The sequence below is a fragment of the Simochromis diagramma genome, unplaced genomic scaffold (genome assembly GCF_900408965.1).
Source record: "Simochromis diagramma unplaced genomic scaffold, fSimDia1.1 OVJJ01000545.1, whole genome shotgun sequence".
NCBI classification, from domain to species: domain Eukaryota; kingdom Metazoa; phylum Chordata; class Actinopteri; order Cichliformes; family Cichlidae; genus Simochromis; species Simochromis diagramma.
The window spans coordinates 8,195,784-8,221,033 of NW_024387371.1; the positions used below are offsets into that span (position 1 = coordinate 8,195,784).

Sequence of the window (25,250 nt, forward strand, 5' to 3'; positions counted from 1 at the left end):
GGATGATTTTCTGTCCCAGTCCAGCCCTGTATGCAGCTCATCTGCAGTCTGGTGTTACCTACATCTTCCTATTCAGAAGGCAGAATTTCCGAGTTCCGAGTACAATCGAAAGCACCACGACTGCAGTTTTTGTGTTGGATGTAAAAGGCGCACATGACGCTGTGACGTAGGCTAGAATCATGGCAGCGGTCAATGACGGTCCAGGCGTGGGATTTCTCTCGTGGAAATGTGCACATTATCTTTTCCTTTCTATTGGTAGGTGGCACAGTGCACTTGTGGCAAGTAAGCAAGCTAGAAGACTGGCAAAGTTATGGAAGCAACACATTAACAAGAGAATTCTGAGTAAAACCAAAGTTACTTTCCCTAGTAACTAGTTACTTTGAAAGTAACGAGTAACTTGAAGTAACTGAGTTACTTTTGAGAGAAGTAACTAGTAATGTAACTAAGTTACTATTTTAAAGTAACTTACCCAACACTGGTATTAACTAATATTAACTATTAGCCAGATGCCTGAAACTACAGTATCGATATCATAGTGTGAAATCAAACTGTTTAATTTGTATAAAAAATCCAGCCTTGGTAATATACAGCAGAGATTTTTGTACTTTGACCATGTTCGCTTGAACACTTTACAGATAATAACAATCTGTTATGCTGCTTCATGAGTCATGAAGTGTCATGAATCTTTGTGCAATGACTGATGCGCTCACACATGCATTATTTTCCTCTGTCTCTCTTCCACAGCATGTCTTTATCCTTCTCTCACCCCAACCAATCACAGCAGATGGCCCCGCCCCTCCCTGAGCCTGGTTCTGCTGGAGGTTTCTTCCTGTTAAAAGGGAGTTTTTCCTTCCCACTGTCGCCAAAGTGCTGCTCATAGGGGGTCATATGATTGTTGGGTTTTTCTCTGTATGTGTATTATTGTAGGGTCTACCTTACAATATAAAGCACCTTTAGGCAACTGTTGTTGTGATTTGGCGCTGTGTAAATAAAAATCAATAGAATTGAATTAGTCATGGCTTAGATTCCATGTGATATCAACGGTCACAAAGCCGTGGCTAACACGAGAATAAATGATTCATTTATATTAAAGTAAAGATTTTAAAATTTTAAAAACCATGAAAGTATTCGTAGTCTTTTTATACAGTCTATAGTTTTTCCTTAATTTAGGCTAAAATTGATGAAATTATAGAAAAAGTGGTCAATGAAGTTAAGTTTCTTAATTTTTACCAAAAACGATGTGTATAGTTATTGTTTCTTAAAACATAAGCTAATAACTCAGGTCTCTAAGTTCTCCATGTTTTTTGAGATGTTTTTTCCCTTTTTTTGATAACATCTTCAGTTTGGGTGACGTTTATCTAAATTTTCCATTCCTGCACATTCCACACAACAAACTGTTTATTATGTGAAGTAAAATATTCACCAGCAGAGCTCTGATAACAGCGATAACCGCAGTGTCATGAGGACTGATGTGATACGAATGCACACATTGAGGAAACCTGGCTGTTAATAGCTGACACTGAACTGATGAGCTTCGGTAAAAAACGACCTCTAAAAAGAGCGGATTTGAATAGAAATGTCTCTGTATGTATTCAAGCTCTGGTCTGAGTTCGGTCGGCTCCAGGTTTATTCATCATTAACGTTGGCAAAATACAAACATTACTTTTGAAAGTTGAATGAAACGGCTCGATGGGTCCACATTCACACCAAACCGAGTCTCAAAGCTGAAGCATTTGGAGATTATGATGAATGACAGACAGGCAAAAATTTCATTTCCGACAGTTTATTTTCTCCACTTGCAGCACAGCTGGCCTCAGCCAACCTGCAGAACCCGCCGTTCATCGGGATCACGGATCACATCTCTGCCTTGGTTTACTTAATGCAACCCATCGCCTCTCTGCGCTCCTCTGCATCACGTCAGAGACAGTCCTGTGGAGGTTTCAGTGTGCTTTTGATCCATTATTGAAGGCTGAGTGAAGCTTTCTGTTTCCCAATATCTCATGCTGCTTTCGGACGTATCACAGCGCTGCAATAATTTGCAGATCCCCTGAGGGAATTTCGTTTTTACTTTTGTCCCATTTCATAGAGGGTCAGAGGTCAGGCTCGATTACACAGCCGGTGGCCGCGATGACACCGGATGATTCAGTGTTTTGCTCAGTGGAGGTAAGGAAGCAGGAGGATTTAATAGTTGTTGAGATACATCAGTCTGGACTCCACCAGCTGATAACTCTTCCATCAATCAGGCCGTGCTCTCGAGTCCAGGAGGCATCACATCAGGGGCCATTTCACTCATGAAGGCAATTTTTGATGCACTTGTATTCCCATGCTATGCCCCTTTGCACTCCATAACATCTAAAATTTTAGTTTACTTTACGTTATTTTCAGAGGTTAAAGGTCTCTAACATATAATACAGTGTAGAAGTCAGAGAAAACCATTCTTTATATTTCATGAGTGGGAAATAGAAGCAGCGATTTAGTAAAACATGTCAACATGAATGGAAATTAAGTAAATAAGGCAACAAAGAGCTTAAAAGTCAAGCTTTGGTGCGATCACCTTTTTTCTTCAGCACAGTCTGAACTCACTGACGTGGCCTTTCCTTCATTTCTCTGAGTGGTCTTCAGGAAAAGTTCTCCAGGCTTCCTGAAGAACATTCAAAGCCCTTCTTTGGATGTTGGCTAACATTTCTCCTGCAAGATGTTCCCACACTGCTTCAATAATGTCGAGGTCCGATCCACGGCTGATGCTGTTCCACTCTGTGTTTTTATCTCCAGGTGTGCTCTTACTGCACCTGCAGTGTGTTTGGGATCGCTGTCATGCATTTTTCTTCATAATTCCATTGATTTTAACAAAGACGTGCGACACCACCGGCTGAAACGCAGCCCAAACCATAACAGATGCTCCACCGTGTTTAAACAGACGGCTGTAACTCCTCTGTTGTGGCTCTCGCCTGACTTCTTCCAGATTCATTTCCAATTGAATTTCTCCCTGTTTCCCTTCTTTAAGCACGGCTTCTTGACAAAGCACTGTCTGTGCTGTGTTCAGTGCTTGCCTTGTGTGAGCTGTGTGTTCTTGTAGCTTTGACTTCATGCTAAATAAGAGATGAGTGTGTAAACAGATGGTTGTCACATCAGAACGCATGTCGCGCTCTCTCCGACTGCTATCTCCCGCAAGATATTGTTTTTTTTGGCAAATATGAAACCTTCCTATCTACATCTCTCACATGTCACCGTGGCAACGCTTTCCTCTGACACTGCTCGAAGCCAAGCCCCGCACGTGCTCAGTAGTGTCAACAAATAACTCCATCCGGCCCACATTGTGATTGAAGTGTTTATCGAACAACAGCACAAGAGGTGATGCGGAGGCTGCTTTCAGAACTGGAGATTCAATTGCTGCTGCTAATGTCTGCCCCCCACCCAGCCGCCCCTCCACCCCACCACCCCACCACCCACACATCTATCAACACATAACTCTTTTCTTCTATTCAGCGACAGAATTGATGTTCCACAGAGACGGAATAAAACTGAAAGGTTTTATTTAACTACAGGTGGGAAAACAAAAATTGTTTGCATCCAGCTTGCAGACAATCAAAGTTATTTGAAAAATAAAATAAAAGCGAGAACTTACACCTGTAGCTCTCCCACGAGATGAGAACAAGCATGTCCCATATGCCTGAAAATAAGAGGCTTCAACCTGGTGGTTTCCTTTTTGGGTGATTCCACAGAAAATCAGTGAGTGCCTCCCACCTGACCCCCTCCAAATCAGCTATTTGTTTATACAGCAATTACAGTATTCATGTAGTACACTTCATAGGTGCAAATGGATATCCACTTGAAATTTCCTGGCCTGAAAATCACGTCCAGGCTCTTCCACAAACCTGGAACCAAATCAGTTTCACACCAGCATCGATGAAACTGATCAATGAAACTGAACTAAATATATTTAAAGTGACTTTTTGCATGCGGCTAAAGATAGTCTGTCCTGAACAGTGTAGTAATATTTGTTCACAGATTGAAGTTCAGTCATGCACTCTGCAAACCCGAGTCCACTGGCCCAGCAGGAGGGATCCAAAATGAATACGGATCACGGATTCAGACCAGATCCAGTTCAGCTCCGGTCGTTTCCCAGCTCATCCCGTCCGAATCATAATGGCTTCATTTCCCTGACGTGATTTGTTCCTTTGTTTAAAAAGGCTCCTTTGCTCTAAGCTATACTAATTTATGCAATATATATAAAAACTGAAGCAGTTCTTATAATGTGCTTCTTTTTAATGATAAAACTTTAGATGAAAAAAAAAACCTGGAAAGTTGCCCTGCTTTGTTTTTTTTCAGGAATCTGAAACCATGACTGAACTGGAGAACATTAGATCAGAGGTTTTATCCAGTAATAGCAAAAAAAAGTGAGGTTGTTACATTTCATCAGTAGATTAAGCTTTTACTAAAAAATTATTGAAACATAGAAATGATCATTAACTATAGAAAAAACAGTTTTTATTCATTAAACACTGTCTTGAGGATAATAACGTCACAGACCGTTTCTCCTGTCGGGTCACAGCTGAGTAATTAGATTAAAAATCAAGAAGAAAAATAAGATTCCAGCTTCATTTAATCAAAATTACATTTGGATAAATGATGACAGCAAATGTTCTAACAAATTATATATTTAATATCAAAGTTTTATTCTGTCTGTCATGACAACGGAGCTAATCAAAATGAACCTTTTTAAACTTCCTGTTTTTTAATATGAACAGTCAGCACTGGCACGTGTTCATATTCAGAACATTCCCAGAGCTGATTGGAGCAACTCTGATCAGCTGTTCTGGCGGCTCTGAGTTGATTTTTAAACTCAAAGATTGTTTTACCTGCTTCCTCGAATAGGGCCCACAATCTGAAGACCAAACCTCATTTCAGTTTACGAGTTATTATTTTTATTTCAGAGTAACAGAAGCATGCACTGATACTGTGGACATTTTATCTGATTTTCTATCATTCAGAAAAACTCAAGAAAGTGAATTTTGGGCAAAGCTTGAATAATCATATCACCTGGTGGGATACGGTCAAAATAACCTGGAGGTTATGCGGGTTACTTTGTACCCACATTTTGTTACCAGGTTCATCATCCAGCTGTATCTTTTTTTTTAACCCTTACAAGTGTCATGTTTCCATCTCATGTCTGAGAATCTGTTCCTAAATGGGCTGTCTTGCTCTTTGTTCTACACGACACCAATCAGGTGTAACACTGTGGCCACTGACAGGTGAAGTGAATACCACTGATTATCTCTTCAGCACAGGACCTGTTAGTGGGTGGGATATGTATATTAGGGAGCAAGTGAACATTCTGTCCTCAAAGTTGTTTTTATGGAGGAAAAATGGGCGAACATGAGGATCTGAGGAGGTCTGAAAAAGGGACAAATCTCTAAAACTGCAGATTTGTGGGGCGTTTCCATCTGCAGGGGTCATGAAAAGCGGTCCAAGGAAGGAACAGGGGTGAACCAGCGACAGGGTCATGGGTGGCAAAGGCTCTTTCATGCATGTGGGAGTGACAGCTGTCCCCTGTGGTTTGACCCAGCAGACAAGCTACTAAAACTGAAACTGCTGAAAAATGTAAAGGTGTCAGAATACACAGAGCATCACAGTTTGTTGGCACCAGTCAGGATGCCATCTGCCACGAAGCAAAGATGGTTCAGGAACGGTTTGAGGAGCACAAAAACGAGTTTGAGGTGTTTCACCGGATCTCAGTCCAAACAAGTCCGATCCACGGAGGACTTAAAGGATCTGCTGCTAACATCTTGGTGCCAGATACCACAGCACACGTTCAGGGGTCTAGTGAAGTCCATGCCTCGGTACACTTAAGTTACAATATGGCAAAAGTTTTGGTTTTTTCATCAATGCAGAAACTGGATGTCTACCCAAGCTACAATCCAGTTATAAGTTTTAAAGATTTTATGGGTTAAAGGGTGACTGAGATCTCAATTAAAAATGACATTAAATGGTTAGTAAGTGGAATTGGTCCCAAATTAGTCATTTTCTTCCTCTATCAGCAGGAGCAGTCAGAGCAGGGGGATAATTCTGCCCCGCTTTCAACAGATTACTGTCATTTTTCAATTATGCAAAATCCTCCCACGGACGTTAGCTGATGAGAGTTCTAGTCATGCAGAAGTTAAGTGGTAGAAAAAAAGTTCACCTTCTCCATACCCGCTGCTGTGATTTAAAGTGAGTGTGCGTGTGCAATTGCACTGAGGGTTAACAGAAAAGTTGTGTTTTTGCAGCTGGAAAGTTACAGGAAGTCATGAAGAGGTGTTTATGATACGACTATAACAGGGTGGGTATTATTTCTATTTTAGGTTATTTCTAAAAAGCATCGACATGAAGAATCTGAACAAAACTCAAAATAAGAGGCGCACACTCGCAGGAGCACAAGACCTAACTGTGAAAGTCCATTTGTGACCATTTCCAGATGAATCATTTTGGGTAGAGGGTATATTTTGTCACCACAGGGAATCAAAATAATTTAGCAGAGGCACTGATATGCAGACCATGTGGTGAGAAACCCCCCATCACTTCTAGCAACTCAAATCCAGACTTTAATCACTGTAATATCTTTATTTTACACCAAAACATGAAAAGAAGTATCAATCGTATTGGATGCGAATCCCAAATCCTAAACTGGTAGTGGTCGTGCATAAGAAGGCAAAAGTCCATGAAACAGCCCCAGGGTCATACATGAGGACATCAGTGAGGAACAAAAGAAAAAACAGAAGCACTGGAGCATCAGGAAATGTTTGGAAAGCTATAAATGTACGAGAAACAGAGGTTTTAAACTAGAACAGAAAGAAAATGCCTACAGCTCTCATGGGCTGTGTGGGGTTCAACAGGCTGCCAGTCGACTGCAGGGCCAACTGTTTCACAAAGACTACAAATACCCAGGAATACATAACGTTCTGATTTGGGAATTATTCAGAAACCAGTGGGAACTCATTAATGAATAAACCCTTAATTCTGGATGTCAACATAGGCAAAGACGGAAATGCAGGTCGATCACAGGAACTCACCACGCCATAAGCAACTGTGTCGCTGTAGGATCGGAGCTCAGGGTAGATGTTGGAGAGGAACCAGCTGAACGGTCGACACCGGAGTCTTGACCGCAGGGCCTTCCTCTTTGAAATGTCCCCGATGTCTATTCCTGAGTTCTAGGCAAGGAAGTAAACACACACAGATCCAAGTTTTACATGCTGAGCATTTTACTGCCACCCAATGACCTCGAGCAACACGATAAATACAAAAAGAGCTTCAATTTTCTTACATTCGACGTAGCAATAAATAAAAACACGTGCAGAATTCAGGCTTCTGCGTCCTTTGAGCACTACTACATCCTTGGAATGGCAATGAAAGAGTCGGAAATGATAACTGAGCAGAAGAACAGCAAGGAATGTTTAAAAAGGAGCCTCACAGAGTGCGATACTCAGTGAGGAACGGCTGAAATTAAACAGAGATGTTAAAGCAGAATCTACATAAAAAGTATGTGAAATGTTCCCGAAAGATTGTTTTCCTGCCAAGAGGAAATTTACTCTACAGACATAAATTGTTCTTGGTCCTACAAATTTGAGCATCTACTGGCCGATCGGCATTGAATCACTGTAAATCTGGTCTGCAACACTGTGCTCATACAAAAAACAATATCAGAGAAGAGTTATTGCCGGGCTCGAGCAAACTGGAAGACAAGAGCGATCTACAGGCTTATGAATAATGAAACTAGCTATGAACTGAAGGACTACTTTGGGTGAGTTAGGTATATGTGCGATCACTCAGATATGAGTCTGACTTCGCATTAGACCTGAACACACGTGGTTGAAACATGGATACTGTAAGGCTGAACTAGTGTGAACTTTTTGGGATTATGAGGGTTTGGTTAGGTTTTGATAGGTCAGCTAAACCTGGTTAAGAAACACACTGTAGATCTTTGTTATACAGTATTCAAATGACTTGCGTGAGTTGTCATCTGAAAATGTAAACAAACAGGAAGTGGCAAAAACGGTAGTACCTCTAATGACCGCTTGAGGGTGGGTCCAAAAGCAAATCGATCTCAATGCTAAAACGCAACGTTACAGCATGAAAAGGTATGATGGAGCTTGACACAGAATAAATAACCAAGCTCTCTAGTGTCATCTGGTAAGTTAACGCTCAATTATTTTATCTAACTTTCATCACACATACAACTAACATGCTAAGAATTGTCCAAAATCCACAGCGAAAATGTAGCTCCATCTTTTATAAACAGCATATCCTTGCACAACAACAATCCTTCAGAGATGCATTTGCTTGTTATTTATGTGCCACTGACTTTCTAGTGGATCTCCATGGTGGCATTCATGGCTGCTAGAAAATCTGTAACACAACCCCTGAACACAAATAAACATGTCCACAATAACACCCCCGCACAGGGAGAAGAAGCACCACACACACACACACACACACACACACACACACACACACACACACACACACACACAGTGAGTGCAGTGTGTTTACCTGCAGTGGAACGTTCCAGGCCATGTAGACGTGACTCTTGTACTGGTCCATCCAGACCTCAGCCACCCTCAGAGCATTGCGGCGGACGTGAGCCGTCAGGTTCTCCGTGTAGGGTTTGTGGGCACGCTCGATGTGGGCGATCCGAGAGCAGGGCAGGACCTCTACACTGCCACCGCACTGCCACACCTTTGTTATACACACACACACATAAATGTAAATTCCGACACGTGAGGACTGTGGGGACTCCCAAAAAAGGTAGAGATATTTTCAGCACCTGCCAGGTTACTGCCAGGTAAACCTGTGTCCTCTGAATAGGGGATTAAAACCTGCTGAAACTGAGCCTGGCTGATGGAATTAGCATGAATAGAAAGGTATCACAGGCACACAGTGGTGATGCCTACCCAGATGCTGCTATTTTCACCTGTCTGCACTTGTTTGACAGTGGAAGCTGTCCTACAGCCTACGTAGGACTAGCCAGGCTCATGACACATGTGACAAATGTTATTTCAAGTCATACATGTTTTAGTAAAACAATATTTGGTGTGTGTGCGAGGTAGCACATCATAGAAAACTCATGTTTGGATTCTTCCTTCTTTTGTGCCATATACGGTAATGGAAAAAAGTGTCTTTGGATTCAAAGGTTTTCTGTGTGAGGAGATAATAAATAAAAACTTCACACCCTCAGCAGGTTCTAAAATTAGGTAAATACAACCTCAGAAGTACAGCTACACGTGGGATATTATACCGTATTATTATTTATCAGAATAAAAACTAAAAATGCAGAAGCAGTGCCTGAAAAGCTAAGCACTATCTTCCTGCTTCCACTACTCACGATTCAGACAGGCCACAGTTAACATGTTAAAGGCTCAAGTTCATGACAGACATGGCTGGTTTGAAAGGGCTATCAGGGCCTCTTCTCTTTAAAAAGAACACAGCAGCACAGCTTAGGCCTGGAAAGCTGCATCTGAACAAACCACAAGATTCCTGCAACAATGTCCTTTGGACAGAGACCAAAGTGGAGATGTTAGTCCATCATGCACAGCAGCACATTTGGAGAAAAAGAAACACAGCACATCAGCACATCTCACACCAGCTGTCAGCAGCGTGGTGGAGGCATGAGGATTCTTCTAGAGTCAGATGTGAGGCCATCTGTCCAAAAGCTAAAGGTTGGACCAAACTGGGTCAACAGGACAAAGATCCCAAGCACAGCATCAAGTGTCCAACAGAAAAGTATCCAGGTGCTGCAGTGGTCCAGAGTACAGACCTCAGCCTGACTGAGATGCTGTGGTGGGAGCTTCAGAGAGCTGTGCATACATGCATGCTGCAAAACTCACTGAACTAAAGTAACTAAGGAAGCTCAGAGCCTTTAATATGTGCAGCAAGATGTCAGAGATCTTTAGTTCTGTGGTAGCGAGTGCATCTAGTCTCTGTTCTCCCTCAGACTCCACCTCGCTGCCATAAAGAACACTACCATTCTCTTCAAAGCTGTATAATAACTCTTCGTTCTGTCAGACCCCAAACATATTTGTATCATACCTCCATGCAGCTGTTATTCTCATATTTAGAGAGTATTCAAATCAAATCAAATCAAATCACTTTTATTGTCACATCACATGTGCAGGTACGTTGGTACAGCACATGTGAGTGAAATTCTTGTGTGCGAGCTTCACAAGCAACAGAGTTGTGCAAAATACAATAATGTAAACAAGCAAAATACAAGAATGGCTACATCTGAAACTAATAAATATATGTACAATATATAATAGTATATGCATTTCTGTATTTATGATTTATTAATGCAACTTGCAATTCTCTCTTACACAATGTGAGTCTTACTTGTACTGTTTTAATCCAACTTCTTTTTTCATCACTGTTGTAAATATATAAAGTTCCTCACCTCATCGTGTAAGGTCTTCATCAGGCGCCTGCAGCACTTTTATTCTAAATGTGTTGTTTATTGCAGACTTTAGTATTTTTGCTCTTGATCGTGAAAATAAAAACATGGTGTTAGAAAGGATCATAATAAGTCATGTTTAAAGGCTAACCCCACTGGCCTGTTACACCAAGGAAAAATATGCACGCTGACAAAATGTTACTGCAGCTAGAACTTCTGCACGGCTGTTGTTAACATCTTGCAGCGGTTAAACACTGACTGTCAGTGCTAAACAAAACCTTCCTGACAACGAAGTCGATACAGTACTCAAACAATGCTTTGATGTGGAATAATCTAACATCTTTCACCAGCTACAGGTATTTTATTAGTGTTTCGGCCCACAGCTGCATATATAAATGTTTACTACTTTGCCCTCCGGTGAGTTTCAGAGTATGATGCGATGTGCACCGTCTCAAAGGTGAAGGAATTACATGGATCACGGGTCAGTAGGAGAGAAGCAAAGGCCATCTCTGCTGGTACTTTTGCTACTTTGAGCTCTTCCTTCTCAACATCAACTCCACTCATATTAACTTTTTTTCAGGGATCCAATTCAAACCACTGCCAATAACAGCGAAGGACATCGTTGACTGATGTATGAGCGAGGCAGCAAATACATCGCAGGGTTACCTAGACAACGGAACTTGGAGTGTCCACTAGTGACCACCTGTCAGCTACAAAGCAACGTGCAACAATCAAGCTGCTTCAAATGTGGACCAATTTTCAGGAAATAGCAACAATTCTCCAGAAATATTCTAGAATTCGCCACGTTTGGTCAGAAGATTATTGTACCATTGTTTCCACGATAGCGCTGCTCAACACTGAGCTGCAGGCACCTTAGGATTTCACAAACAAATGCTGGGAAATGCTGATTTGAATAGAAACTCCTGTTCCCTCTATTGCAATCCTGCACTCCTGTGCATTTGTGTTCTAATCCCTCCTGCCGGCCAGCCTCCTTCCCTCTATCCTACCAAAGCAAAGCGCTGCTGCAGAACAACAGCAGAAACTGTAGCGCTGGCCTGACGCCCAGGCAGGGCCAAATTCAGAGATAATACATGCTTCTTTCAGAAATACCTCAACACTTTCTATAAAGGATTTACAACATGGGGTTAGAGTATAAGGAGCTATTCTTCGAGTATAACAATCTACCTCTGAGCATGTGGGTGTGCAGCGTGAGATAGAGAATCAGGAAAAAAGGGGAAATGAAAGAAGGAGAGATTCAAAAAAGGATATAAAAAGAGGAGGTGCTGGGATAAACACACAGGGAGATAAAGCGGGAATAAAGAGAGGAGATAAAGAGAGTGAAATAAAGGGGAGAGAAATCTGGTCTTCAGTGATCTTTTCGAGAAGTCTTTTCTTTTTTTGGCTTTGTTATTTTTGCTCACGGGTGAACACAGGGTCATGTGCCAAATACTACACAGCAAACATCACAGAGCATCATTATGACTTTGAGAACTCGCAGTTTGGGTGTGTGTGCATCCGCTGTCTGGGAAGTTGTGTCTGGCTGATTTGTACGGGTGTCACCCAGACAAAACGCAGCACATTTACATCCCTAATTGTCTCCCGGCCTGTCTCCTTTGGTGAAATGTGGAACAAATCTTGCTGTCAGACTTGTGTTTTTAAAAGTTTTTAATGAGAAAATGAGCAGCAAAAGGCATAAACAAGTTGTGAATTATAAATCGCATTGAGCGAAGACGACCACCCGTCGTGATGGAGCGAGAATAAAAAGACAATGAGTGTTAAATATGCACAATATTACGCCAGCACGGCGCAGATCAGGCTTCATGAAAGCAATCTTTATCACTAAAAGGAGCGTGCAGGCCAGAGATACGGAGAGCTTCTGCAGAAACCGAGGGAGCGCACGAACAAATCGCTGATAAAAAAGAAAAAGTAGTCTGTGTTTGGGATGAAGATAGAAATAGAACAAACAGAGTGTTTTCTGAGTTAAACCCGGGGCCAAAACCAACACATGATGAAATAGTTAGATTACGAGCAATGCCCCTGGGACATGTGTGCAGAACTGATTCTGTCAAAATATCACCGCCGATTTACATAATCATTGATCTGAAAAAGGGGCTTCTACAGCTCTGTGTGCTGAAACATTGACGTTCCCTGTCATTCCTGATGTTTTTATAGAAAACCACGAAGTAAAAAACTCATCAGAATAACGATGTGCGTGTCGAGGCGGGGGCTCCACGTGCTGCTGAGTTCAGGCTTCAGATGGTCCTGTGGCACTGGAAGTGTTTGCTACAGAAATAAAATGTCAATACTCTGGCTAACCTTTGGTTGCTCTTTCAGCTGTTCCAAAAAACTCCACACACGGAGTTGTAACCTGTCCACATCCACACAAAATGCTCCACAGCCCCTTTGACGTGCTTCTACACTGAAACCGCTCCATTTTGCTTCACCGTTGCTGTCAACCCTGCAGAGGGCAACTGACTCTTGGCCCCGTTTCAGCACATAGGCCAACAAGTAATGTGGGCAGAGCGGCCGACGGCTGAGGGGAGCATCTGATCTGGGTCAGAAAGACGTGCACTGCGGTCGTGGTGGCGACGGTGAGCTCATCCCCCCACAGAGGGACCCTCGCTACTTCTGCTTCACTGAATAAACCATCCAACTCTCCGCTGTGCTAATGTCAACAGGTGTTCAATTTGTCTCTGCAGTGTGGGCTTATGCAGAGTAATTATATGGCAAAAGAGCTCTATAATAGAGAATAACCTCACTGCATGATGCAGCAGCACTCTTGCTCTCTGCACTGTGAGGAGCTAAGGAGAAAGGCATTATCAGACCTGTAGCAGGCTTGACATTCATGCTTCATATGGAGTCACATCCGAGTCCTCCACAAAAGCTTCCGTGAGACAAAGGAAGGCACAACACAGCCAGTGACCAGACACATTTATATTCATGACATCATAGTGTGTTTATGACATCAGGTTGTAGCTGTTCTAAAAATGCACAGAGCCAAATATACTAAGTGGAACTAATAAGCCTGACTGCAAAACGCTGTGTGCTGGACTGGAAAGTTTGTCGGGTGAATAATCTATAAAACAAATCGTCAGCCAGTTCTTTTCAAAGATGCCCTGCACCATCAATCAGACCTCAGGAGGGAGGATCCACTAACCAGCACAGCAGTGTAACTGTGGGGTTCATGCACATGTCTCAGAATAACACTTCAGGAAGCAGCTGAAGAAGCAGCAACAGGTTCTGATAAAAGGGAAACTGTTAAAATCTGAAGGTTGAAGGAACAAATAGAAGAAACCAAAAGATGATTTGCCACCAGATCCTGATTGATCCATGCATGCATCATTCCCCTTTATTCTGAATTAAAGCCAGTGACCCCTGAACGACATTCTTTGAACTCACTTCACACCTGAAAAAGAAGAAAAGACTACATGAGAGCTGATTTGTGAGGCTGCAGATCTCTACATGCGCCCTGCTGTGTGAAGACACAGACGTCTGCTGCCTGAAGTTTTCATTATGAACCAATGTCTGCGTAGCAATGTAACTAATACCCTGAAACACTGCCAACTCTGCTGCTCCCTGTAACTTTATGCATGTGTAATGAGCCACTCCCCCCTCTCTCGGTCCTCCATGTTAAGCTCTGCTCTCTTACATTAAACAGAAGTATTGAGGAGCAGAATTAGACGCGTCTCAGCTCGAAACATCTGGCTGAGCAACTACAGGAGCCAAAGGTTAGGCATGTATTCCCTCCTCATTCCAAATAATCAAAGCAGCAACTTTAACAACCACATAAGGTGCATAAAATATCATTATTTGAAAAATGTGAAAATTGCTCTTGCAAACGTAAAAAAAAAAAAATCCTGTCCGAGTGGTTCCTTCATTTTCTCTCTAACTTTTCAACACCTACAAATATGCAATGCACTTCTGCGAGCTGCAGAAGCACCTGTGTTTGTGACCTTTAATAAATCTGGTGCAATATTTCCTATAAGTGCACTCTTCCTATTGGAGTTTAGACTGAGATAACGCAGCTCCTGTAGTCAACATCCAGCCAACATTCCTTTATAGCTAGCGTCGCACTCACAGCAGTTCGCCTGCGTTCTTGTTTACAGGTGGAGGGGTATAATTACTGGGGAAACATCCACCATTCCCGAGCAAATACAGGGAGCATCAGTCACCTTGGATGCTGGCAGGTCTGCTTGTTCAGCTCTTTAGCTCCATAACCTAAGCAAGACCCCATTTTTCCACCAGGGGCAGCAGAGCAGATCTTTTACTGAAGGTCTCTGTTCATCTGTTGAAACATAGATACTGAATAAAGCACTGAAAAGGTTAAGATTGCAAGGAGGGATCCAAAAATAGTGGCAGTGCTGTAATCAGTCCAAACATGCATGAGGTGATTACTCTGAAGGGGAGATTGGACACATTTAAATCGACAGATTTCAGTTTATTTCAGGCCAGTTTCTGAAACCATAGTTGCTGCTGGCTTGTCCCACCATAACTCAAATCAGCTTTCAGTTCTTCTCCCTCGATTCTGATCATTTAGCTCCAAGCATGCCCTCTTTAGCTTTTTACAGTTCATTGAAGGCTGCCGATGTGGGTTTCTTTTACTGCTGTTTTAGAAGAATGGAGCCAGGGGGAAGGTGGCATTTAAAACATCTATCAATGCATCACAAATGGATGCAGTCAGACAAAGTTAATGATAACTGGGCTGTATGTCTGTTTTAGAGGGCACAGTACAGTAACAACCAGAAACTTCTCTCTGTGTTTCATTTATTTATCTATTCTTTTCTAGACTTGGTGGTTCAGATCAGCATCAGCCAGCCCGGCCTGATAATCAAACCTGCCCGACACAGACACGGTTGCAGTAAATCACTCCACACCGAGCCTGAGTCAACAGTTTCTCTCGATGGCTCCCGGATACATTCAGCCTCAACACTGTGTCATCCTCCCGGGGCTGATTGGCAGCCTCAGGATGACTGTGCTTGAGCAGAGCCCAAGGCCTCTAGAGATCCGATTAGAGATAGAGTCCCTCTGGTAACTTAATGTTCTGATGGAGTTAGGCTGCCTGAAAATGAAATAAAATGTGTTGCTGCTCAAATTTGCCAGAAACTACAAGAAAACTGGAAGATGTGGAAGTTACTGTCACCATAATGTGATATATTCATATAATTTTATCATATTAAGTTACAATTTGTAGTTGTTACATCATTACATCATTAGTAATTAGCCAGTTTGGGTGAGTCACCGATAAAGATGCTGCTCTATCAAAGGAAAGGTCATTCTTTTTCCTGTATGCTGGGCGAGCCGTCCTGTTTGCACAGTTCAGGTTGGATGGTGACAGCAGCTGATGCTGTTGTTAGGCGGCCCACGCTACATGTGTTTGTAGGTTACTGTATGGAAAGTGCTGGCAGAGATCTCAATCGATATAATTCAAATCAATTTTACTGGTATATGCAACTGTTCTTGAATTTTAAGATAAAGGTCCAAAAATTAACAGCTCCTTATGAGCAAGAAAAACACCCTTTTAACAGGAAGCAACCTGTTAAAACCAGGCTCGGGGAGGGAGGGCCACCAAAGACACAGTGTGGAAGAAAGCCTGAGCTTAATAAGGCTTTATAAAGACACAGAGAGAAACATTTGAGTGAAGAAGAAACACCCAGTGCATCATGGGATGCCCCCAGCAGCCTAGACCTATTGTAGCATAACTAACGGAGAATTCAGCATCACCTGATCCAGCCCTAACTTTATGCAGGTGTAAATAAATATATTTTGAAATAAACTGACACCTTTTCCTCATAAAATGACAGTTTTCTATTAATGCACGCTGGCTGTGTCATTGTAAGGACTTTATATTACAATATAAAGCACCTTGAGGTGACTTGTTGTGATTTGGTGCTATATAAAGAAAACAGAACTGAATTGACGGGTCAGTTTAAGATTGATAACGGTTATCATTGCTCCATGTTTCACCAGTAACTAGTTTTTAGAAGTCTGGTTAAACCAAGCTGTCAGGCAGCTGCTGCTGATTACATCAAAATGGTGAGTGTGGCAAAAGTTTTGACCCCAATACATTAAAAAAACGAATCTTTACTATAATCAAAACCATCTGTTTCATTCTGGACTGTATCGTAAGGGTCTCCATGAAGCTGGACAAAAAGGAGTTCTTGAGTATTCAGAAATTAATCAGTTTGGTTATAAAAAAAAAGTTTATAAAGACCGTCTCACCCTGATTCCAAGCTCCACATTTTCTCCACCATAAATTTCCATGCCCTCATCAAGCAGGCCAATCTCTTCAAAGTATTTCCTGTCGACCACAAAGCAGCCAATCAGAGCAGGGCTCCTAGAATGAGAGGAAAGAGAAAAGGTCACAGAAAAATGAAGCTTGCTTTATATTAAAGTGAATGCACTGTCATTAGGCCCTTTAAAAAATACAATGCAAAGCCTTCTCCTCTACCAACATACAACAGCTATGTCCTAATCCACAATTAGCCTCATACTGGGGCTAATTGTGGGGATCAAGCCCCCTGCAGATCTATTTTTCAAGTACACTGCACATTCGCTGCTCTAAACATAGTCCTTAGTCTTGCATGAAAACCCAAGCAGTGCATTATACTCACAAATGATGCAGCTGTCAAAATGATGCCTTCACCTAACACAACTACTTCAGGACATTTTGTGGAAATTCAGGCGGGAAGAGTACACAAATCTTTCATCAACATCAAACTGAATCAACAGGGGTGAAAAATAACTCCTATTAGTATTCATGCTGTCAGTCGCACACATCTCTTCTTATCAATATGAAATACAGCAGCGCAGCAAAAACAGCTTGTTTGGGTGAATTTTGCATCCCAGTGGATACACACAGTGGCAAACAGCCAGAAACCAAAAAAAGCCCCCCCGGCTTTCAACACATTCTTTTTCATACAACATTCAGTTAAAGAGTTGTTTTTATTTTGCAGCCTATAGCGTACAGCAAATACTGAGCTATGGAGTTCACATTATCAATCTGCAGTGGTGCTAAGTGTGAAGTGCAGAGGAAACACTTGCAGGTGTGCTGAAGCATTAAGAGTTCCTTTCACTGGAACTAAGAGCCGAGCCCCCGCACCGTAATCCCCCCTCCACCAAACTTTACACTTGTGCAGTCAGACAAGTACCGTTGCCCTGGCAACCGCCAGATCCAGACTGGTCCGTCGAACTGCCAGACGAAGGAGCGCGATTGGTCACTCCAGAGACATGTCTGCACTGTTCTGTATTTCACTGCATTTTAGTAGTAGTATCCATTATCGCATTCAAAGGTGGATTTTCTGAAGCTCAGCGGAACAATGTGCGTCCGAACACTGCCTCTCACAGACCGCAACTCATCATCTTCTGATAACTAGGAAGAGCACAATACGCATGTTTACTTAAGAAATTAGATACCGATTTAACAAAACTGCTCTGAAAGCCATTAAGCGGTAACAATACTCTCAAGCGGTCCTCCCGAGCAAATCCAGCAGCAATCTGCACTTGAACAAAAGTGCTTAAGAAGATAGAGAAATAAATAATTGGGCCCATTTATCTTCCTCCATTACAATATTGAGCAGGATATGTCCTCTTGTTTTTCTCCAAATCTATAAACACTGTATTATTGATTTACTTGCCATAAACCTCAACAACAGACATGTTATCCTCTTTGCACGTATTGGTGAGCAGGCAATTCTGCTGTCATTACTGGGCTGTTTGTCTGCACTGGCCTCTGGTGTGCGTAAGCAACCTTTCTCCGTTATATTGGCAACACTTTCCTGGCCACTGAAGATCGTTCTTTGTGGGTATGCGTGGTGACTGTGCGTGGTGTTCAGGACATCAAATAAGCAGACATAAAATGCACCTGCTCTCCTTCTTAAATGTTAACTGTAACGGCCCACCGAGACCGTTTTTATGTCTTACACTTAATTTGCTCTGTAGCTGTATTGCTTCCCGCGGGTTTTATACGGGTTACAATACTGACACTACACTAAGCAGAATTTACATGCGTAATTATTCATGGGGATTAGTGTTGGAGAAATTATAATGTAAAAATAATGAGCTTAGTAAGTGATCTTATCAACCCTACTTCAATATGCTTCAAGTCAAATGATTAATAATTAATACATTCTTGGACTTCTTTCACATAAAGAGGTTCCTTTTAATAAAATAAAACCATTTCTTTTTCCCCTCATATTTTTTTTTACATTATCGAGCCTCAGAGCTCATCTCCCGTTTACCTGATAGGCGCCGTGTTGTTGTGCTGCGTCCACCAGGACTTTGGCGGGTTGAGGTATCTGCACCACAGCTCCCAGTCGAAGCCCTGAGCAGACAGAGGGTATTCCTCGATCTCAAAGGTGTCATACTTGATGTTGTCAAATGAAGGCGAGACCACCCGGGTCCGGTCCTCCTTTATTCGCTGCAGAATAGGCTCCGCCCTGCAGGGTGATAAAGTACAGATAGGAATGTGTTTATAAAGACAAAAGCGAATTATTGAAGAGATCGGTCTTACGCTGCGAGCTGCAGGGATTAACATGGTCTCTCCCATCATCTCACATCATGTTGTGAGAAGAATCAACACCATAAAGTATAGATTACTGGAAAAACAGTCTTTGTAGATGTGGTTTCATCACATTTTGACTCTGCATCAGCTACAAGCAGAGCTGTGCTAAGCCTGTCCGAACCTATGTCTTCCCCACCCAATGCACACATCTCCTGTGGTGTGCACAACCACACTGAGTTCTGTACCACACAGGATGTGGCACTGGGCACTGCTCTCGTCGTTCACTGCTAACGGGGGAAGTTTCTTCTGGTCTGAGGTCATATTAGAAAGAACCGAGTACCAAGGGAGGACAGGCAGGGTGTTTGTGGCTCCTGAGAGGTGTGAGAGGCTCATGTGTATTGGCGTGCTTCCCGATGCAGTGAGGGGGCGACTGGTGGCACCAGCTAAACCACCAGCTGGAGCGATTGGCACACGCATAATGGGGTCGGTGTGCCCACCAGCAGACACATCCATTTGTGCAGATTTGACAGGGAAGCACTGCTGCCCGGCTCCCAGGCAGGGACGTTGGGGGCCCAAAAGTTGTCTGTGAATACCCCACAAAGCTGTGGTGGGTCTTGAGTTAACTGCACAAAGTGATGCTAAGAGAGGTGTGGAGTGGAACCTGGGGGCACAAAATGCTTGTCCGGCTGTATTTTTAAACATGCGACTGATTGGCGACCTTTCTTTGTCTTTTCTGATTGACTGCAGGATAAGAAGGAAGAGCCTGCTGCTGTGCTGCTTTATCAACTACTCCCCCTGGAGGATCATGTGATAGTGTTACCTTGTTTTTTCTAATATTCCTGTGCAGTTTTCTGTTGAGCGAGGAGGAGTGAGCAAGCTTTCTAATAAGCTTTGATTCTTTTCCTCTAAAGAGACGTTTAGTGAAGAAATTACATTTTGTTCCAGTAGATATTTGTTTTACTCATTCATTATTTCACTTTGCTTTTACTTCTGTGCGGGTGTTGATTCTTTTGGTGTGCACATACTCTGTAGCAGCCTTTTTATTAAATACAGTGGGGCAAAAAAGTATTTAGTCAGCCACCGATTGTGCAAGTTCCCCCACCTAAAATGATGACAGAGGTCAGTAATTTGCACCAGAGGTACACTTCAACTGTGAGAGACAGAATGTGAAAAAAAAAATCCATGAATCCACATGGTAGGATTTGTAAAGAATTTATTCGTAAATCAGGATGGAAAATAAGTATTTGATCAATAACAAAAATACAACTCAATACTTTGTAACATAACCTTTGTTGGCAATAACAGAGGTCAAACGTTTACTATAGGTCTTTACCAGGTTTGCACACACAGTAGCTGGTATTTTGGCCCATTCCTCCATGCAGATCTTCTCGAGAGCAGTGATGTTTTGGGGCTGTCGCCAAGCAACACGGACTTTCAACTCCCGCCACAGATTTTCTATGGGGTTGAGGTCTGGAGACTGGCTAGGCCACTCCAGGACTTTCAAATGCTTCTTACGGAGCCACTCCTTTGTTGCCCGGGCGGTGTGTTTTGGATCATTGTCATGTTGGAAGACCCAGCCTCGTTTCATCTTCAAAGTTCTCACTGATGGAAGGAGGTTTTGGCTCAAAATCTCACGATACATGGCCCCATTCATTCTGTCCTTAACACGGATCAGTCGTCCTGTCCCCTTGGCAGAAAAACAGCCCCATAGCATGATGTTTCCACCCCCATGCTTCACAGTAGGTATGGTGTTCTTGGGATGCAACTCAGTATTCTTCTTCCTCCAAACACGACGAGTTGAGTTTATACCAAAAAGTTCTACTTTGGTTTCATCTGACCACATGACATTCTCCCAATCCTCTGCTGTATCATCCATGTGCTCTCTGGCAAACTTCAGACGGGCCTGGACATGCACTGGCTTCAGCAGCGGAACACGTCTGGCACTGCGGGATTTGATTCCCTGCCGTTGTAGTGTGTTACTGATGGTGACCTTTGTTACTTTGGTCCCAGCTCTCTGCAGGTCATTCACCAGGTCCCCCCGTGTGGTTCTGGGATCTTTGCTCACCGTTCTCATCATCATTTTGACCCCACGGGATGAGATCTTGCGTGGAGCCCCAGATCGAGGGAGATTATCAGTGGTCTTGTATGTCTTCCATTTTCTGATGATTGCTCCCACAGTTGATTTTTTCACACCAAGCTGCTTGCCTATTGTAGATTCACTCTTCCCAGTCTGGTGCAGGTCTACAATACTTTTCCTGGTGTCCTTCGAAAGCTCTTTGGTCTTGGCCATGGCGGAGTTTGGAGTCTGACTGTTTGAGGCTGTGGACAGGTGTCTTTTATACAGATGATGAGTTCAAACAGGTGCCATTCATACAGGTAACGAGTGGGGGACAGAAAAGCTTCTTACAGAAGACGTTACAGGTCTGTGAGAGCCAGAGATTTTCCTTGTTTGAGGTGACCAAATACTTATTTTCCACCCTGATTTACGAATAAATTCTTTACAAATCCTACCATGTGAATTCATGGATTTTTCTTTCACATTCTGTCTCTCACAGTTGAAGTGTACCTCTGGTGCAAATTACTGACCTCTGTCATCATTTTAAGTGGGGGAACTTGCACAATCGGTGGCTGACTAAATACTTTTTTGCCCCACTGTATATATATATTTTTAAAAGACGGAAAGCTTTTGTTGAGCAATCATCTTAAAGCCAAACACGTGGTTCAGAACAAATTTGTGTGCTATTAATTTGGTCACAGTTGCTTCATTATGCATCTTTTTGTCATGTACAAATACCGTCATCTCAAAGACAGGATAATAAACTTCAGGTAACTGATCTAACATCCAAGACTGGACCCTAAAAATTCTGACTGCTCTAAATGTCCCTAAAGGATGGAAAAACAAACAGCACAAGACACAAAATGTTCACCTTGAATCATGTTTGAATTTTTGAGCCTTATTTGCCTCTTTGCTTTGTTTTATTAAATAAATATAAAAGACAGTTTTTGTGGTCCTTTTTGTCTTTATTGAGCCTAAATCTCATTGGTGTATTTTCACAGTTTATGTTCCTGATTCTGCTCCGATTGGGCGGAGCAACCAAGTAATTTTATCCAGCTTTTATTTAGTTCAAAGCTCTGTTTCAGCAGTGTCATTATCTCCAAGTACCAAAATGCAAATGAAGAAGTCAAAAGAAAACAGAAAAGTCAAAAGGCCCCAGACACTGGCAGAGGAAACAGCCTAAATTATTCCTCTTCTATCTTATATTTGTCATGAATATTACTGATGCTGCCTGCTGTCAGCTGAAGATTCTTTGCCCTTAAGAACTTTATAACCCGGGCGAGTGTTCGGGTTTGTTTGTTTTTGAAATTTGCATTTTAACAGTAGAGAAATAAAAAGTTCTTTAAACTGAATTTGAAGCCTAAAAAAGTCAAACATGTATTAAATATCACACGAATGAGTCTGTCTGGGAAAAAAGAATGTGATAAAACAATCTGGGGAATTGTCAGTTCAAGCTGGGAAATGAGACGGCCGTCTTGACTGGATCAGGAAGGTCATCCCGCTGGAGAGCAGCGAGCACAGAGCTGAATCAAGGACTGAAGGAGTGCAGCTGAAGGCTCATCAGAGACAGCAGAATCAGTGGAAGCAGTAAGGTGGTGTCTGGAATATGAAGTCCTTGAGAGATCCGATTCCATCCTACTTAGCCTTGTAAGCCATTCCAGATCTGAGAATTGAATCGGAGAGTGAGTACAGGAAGTGGCTGGAAAATTCAGCGTTGGGGGGCTGAAGAGAGTCCAAAGAGTCCAACCAGAGCCAGGACTACAAATGAAGTCCTTGATCAAGTAATATGCAATTCAGCGGATGTTGACCACAAGGCTACGGGGCTGTGGTGGGATGATAACTTTGGCAAGTGGGACAGCTCTTAAGATTCATGGGGGGATGTTGGCAGCCTGGGCAGTGATCACACACAGAGGGAAAGAGCACTGCTGTTGAAAAGCTGAGCAGATCACAAGATGTCCTGCTGCAGATAACGTCTGTCCCCAAGCAGAGATGCTGTTTGTCTATTTTTAAATCTTCGGCATTCAAACCTCTGACATTTTGTGACATTTCTTTGTTAATTATGTGGTTCTTCCAGGAAACAGAGTAGGTTTGTGATATAAAAAAGAAAGGTTGAAAGATTGCAAAGCAGACATTTTAAAATGTTCCTGTTTTAAAATACAGTCAAAAGATTTTTATTCATATTTAGTGAAACAGGATTTAAATCAAAGTGGGTTGCAAAGCAGCTTGCAGAAAAACATAGTCCTTCTCTCAAAAGCAGGGCATAATGTTCTTTAGCAGATATCTGTACTTGTTGTCTCTTTTCAGCCATTAAGGTGGACCTTTAGGGTTCCAACGTTCTCTTGTTTTTAAACCTGAGACACTTTTTAAGGAGTCATGTTCGACTGTATGAGCAGAACCCCGGACTGCAGCTTAAAGGTGTGAGCTGTGTCAGTTTAAAACACCCTGCATAACTGGATGGTCCATCTTCAAACTCATTCAGGGCAGACAGGCAGGAAGAATTCAGCACTGACATTTCTGATGAAGTGTGTGAAAAATGTTTGGAAAACAGAGTCTCTTAAAATGCTAGGCATATTCTGAGTCGTCCACTGATTGCACTTCTCTGCCACTAGATTACATAAAATATTCAAAGGGATTTCACCTCTGTGCATAAAATGTTCGACGAAGGCAGGAACTCTTTTAGTTTAATAGATAACAGACTTTCTGAGGTTAAAGTGAAGGATTAATATGAAGCTCAGGTTGTCTCCCTATCCACAATGAAGAAGTCTGCTACACTCCAGGAACATGGGACAGCCCAAACGTTTGTCACGAGGCTCAAGGATTTAAGAAATATACCACAATCAGAAAAAAAGCAGATACAATGGTAAATGGTAAATGGCCTGTATTTGTGTAGCGCTTTACTAGTCCCTAAGGACCCCAAAGCACTTTATACATCCAGTCATCCAGCCATTCACACACACATTCACACACTGGTGATGGCAGCTACGTTGTAGCCACAGCCACCCTGGGGCCACTGACAGAATGAGTCAAGCCATTTACCTGACAATGACAACAAAGTTAATCAGAAAACATCAGCGTTCTTAAATGTTAGATTTTCTTTTAATTTACAGTGGTTTGCAAAAGTATTCGGCCCCCTTGAACTTTCCCACATTTTGTCACATTACAGCCACAAACATGAATCGATTTTATTGATTTGCAGTTATTTATTTGTAAAAAATGTTTGGTATCATGCAATGATTTTCGTTCCACTTCTCACGTGTGCACCACTTTGTGTTGGTCTTTCACGTGGAATTCCAATAAGATTGATTCATGTTTGTGGCTGTAATGTGACAAAATGTGGGAAAGTTCAAGGGGGCCGAATACTTTTGCAAGCCACTGTAAATATTTTTGTATATCTCTACCTTTCTTTCCAAAAATCTAGAAAACAGATGTTTGAAAAAAAGTTTTTAATAGTCTTATCGAAAGTTCTTAAAGTTTAAGCATTATCAATATTAGCTTGAATTTCACGATCACTGTGTCACCAGCAAAATCTGAGAAGAACTGTTTTCTGACTCAAAATGAGATCTTTGCAAAATTGTGTGCTTGCTGTATCTCTGTCTTATCTAACAAAGCTGGGCACTCGGTTAATGCTAATGAGGCAGAACCTTACTGATCCTTTTGTGTGTTGCAAACATTATTGAAAAATAATATTATTGATGTGAAGAAGACAAAGGCTGAGTGGAATGAGAAAAATCAGAGCCTTGCCTCTTCAATTTGTGGACTGCTAGAGGCTGTCATCTAAATGCAAACTACCACTGGCAATTCCGCGAGGGAGAAAACATAAACCTGGCACTGTGGCTCACAGTCATGCATGTTTGATCAGTTCAGGCCCACAGATGTATACGATAATAACATCAGAAATTCCCAGCATTAGAGAGGAGGGGGGGGGGGGCTCTTTCATCCTGCACTCTGATTGTTCTTGGGCGGTAAACCTCGCCTGAGTTTTTTTTTCATCCGCTCGCACATATAAACACAGCGAGCCCACACAGATAAGCCTGGAATCTTGATATAGGGGGAAATCTGGGATCCACCTAATTAGTGAGACCTTCACATCAAAGAAAGGTAAAGGCTGGAGTGTTCACACGGGGAAGCGCCACGTCAGCTGAGAGAAAATTATTCTCTCACAGCTGAATATTAAAACATGTAAGGTGCTCTGGAACTCATTCATTTAGCTGCAGATCTCCAGATAGATTAACCCCAGCCTCCGTGAACTGCAATTAGTTAATATATCTACAAAT

General features: G+C 42.2%; 1 protein-coding gene across 2 annotated transcripts in view; it reads right to left on the reverse strand.

Moving 5' to 3' along the window:
- Positions 1-25,250, reverse strand: part of LOC120719022 (polypeptide N-acetylgalactosaminyltransferase 18-like) — a 178,743-nt gene that overhangs the window by 33,050 nt on the left and 120,443 nt on the right. For both annotated transcript variants that reach the window (XM_040007855.1, XM_040007856.1), the window contains exons 5-8: positions 18,658-18,855; positions 16,640-16,754; positions 8,527-8,712; positions 7,050-7,187 (exon numbers count right to left, since the gene is read on the reverse strand). In XM_040007855.1, the coding sequence (XP_039863789.1) occupies positions 7,050-7,187; positions 8,527-8,712; positions 16,640-16,754; positions 18,658-18,855 (637 nt within the window). The remainder of the gene's footprint in view (positions 1-7,049; positions 7,188-8,526; positions 8,713-16,639; positions 16,755-18,657; positions 18,856-25,250) is intronic.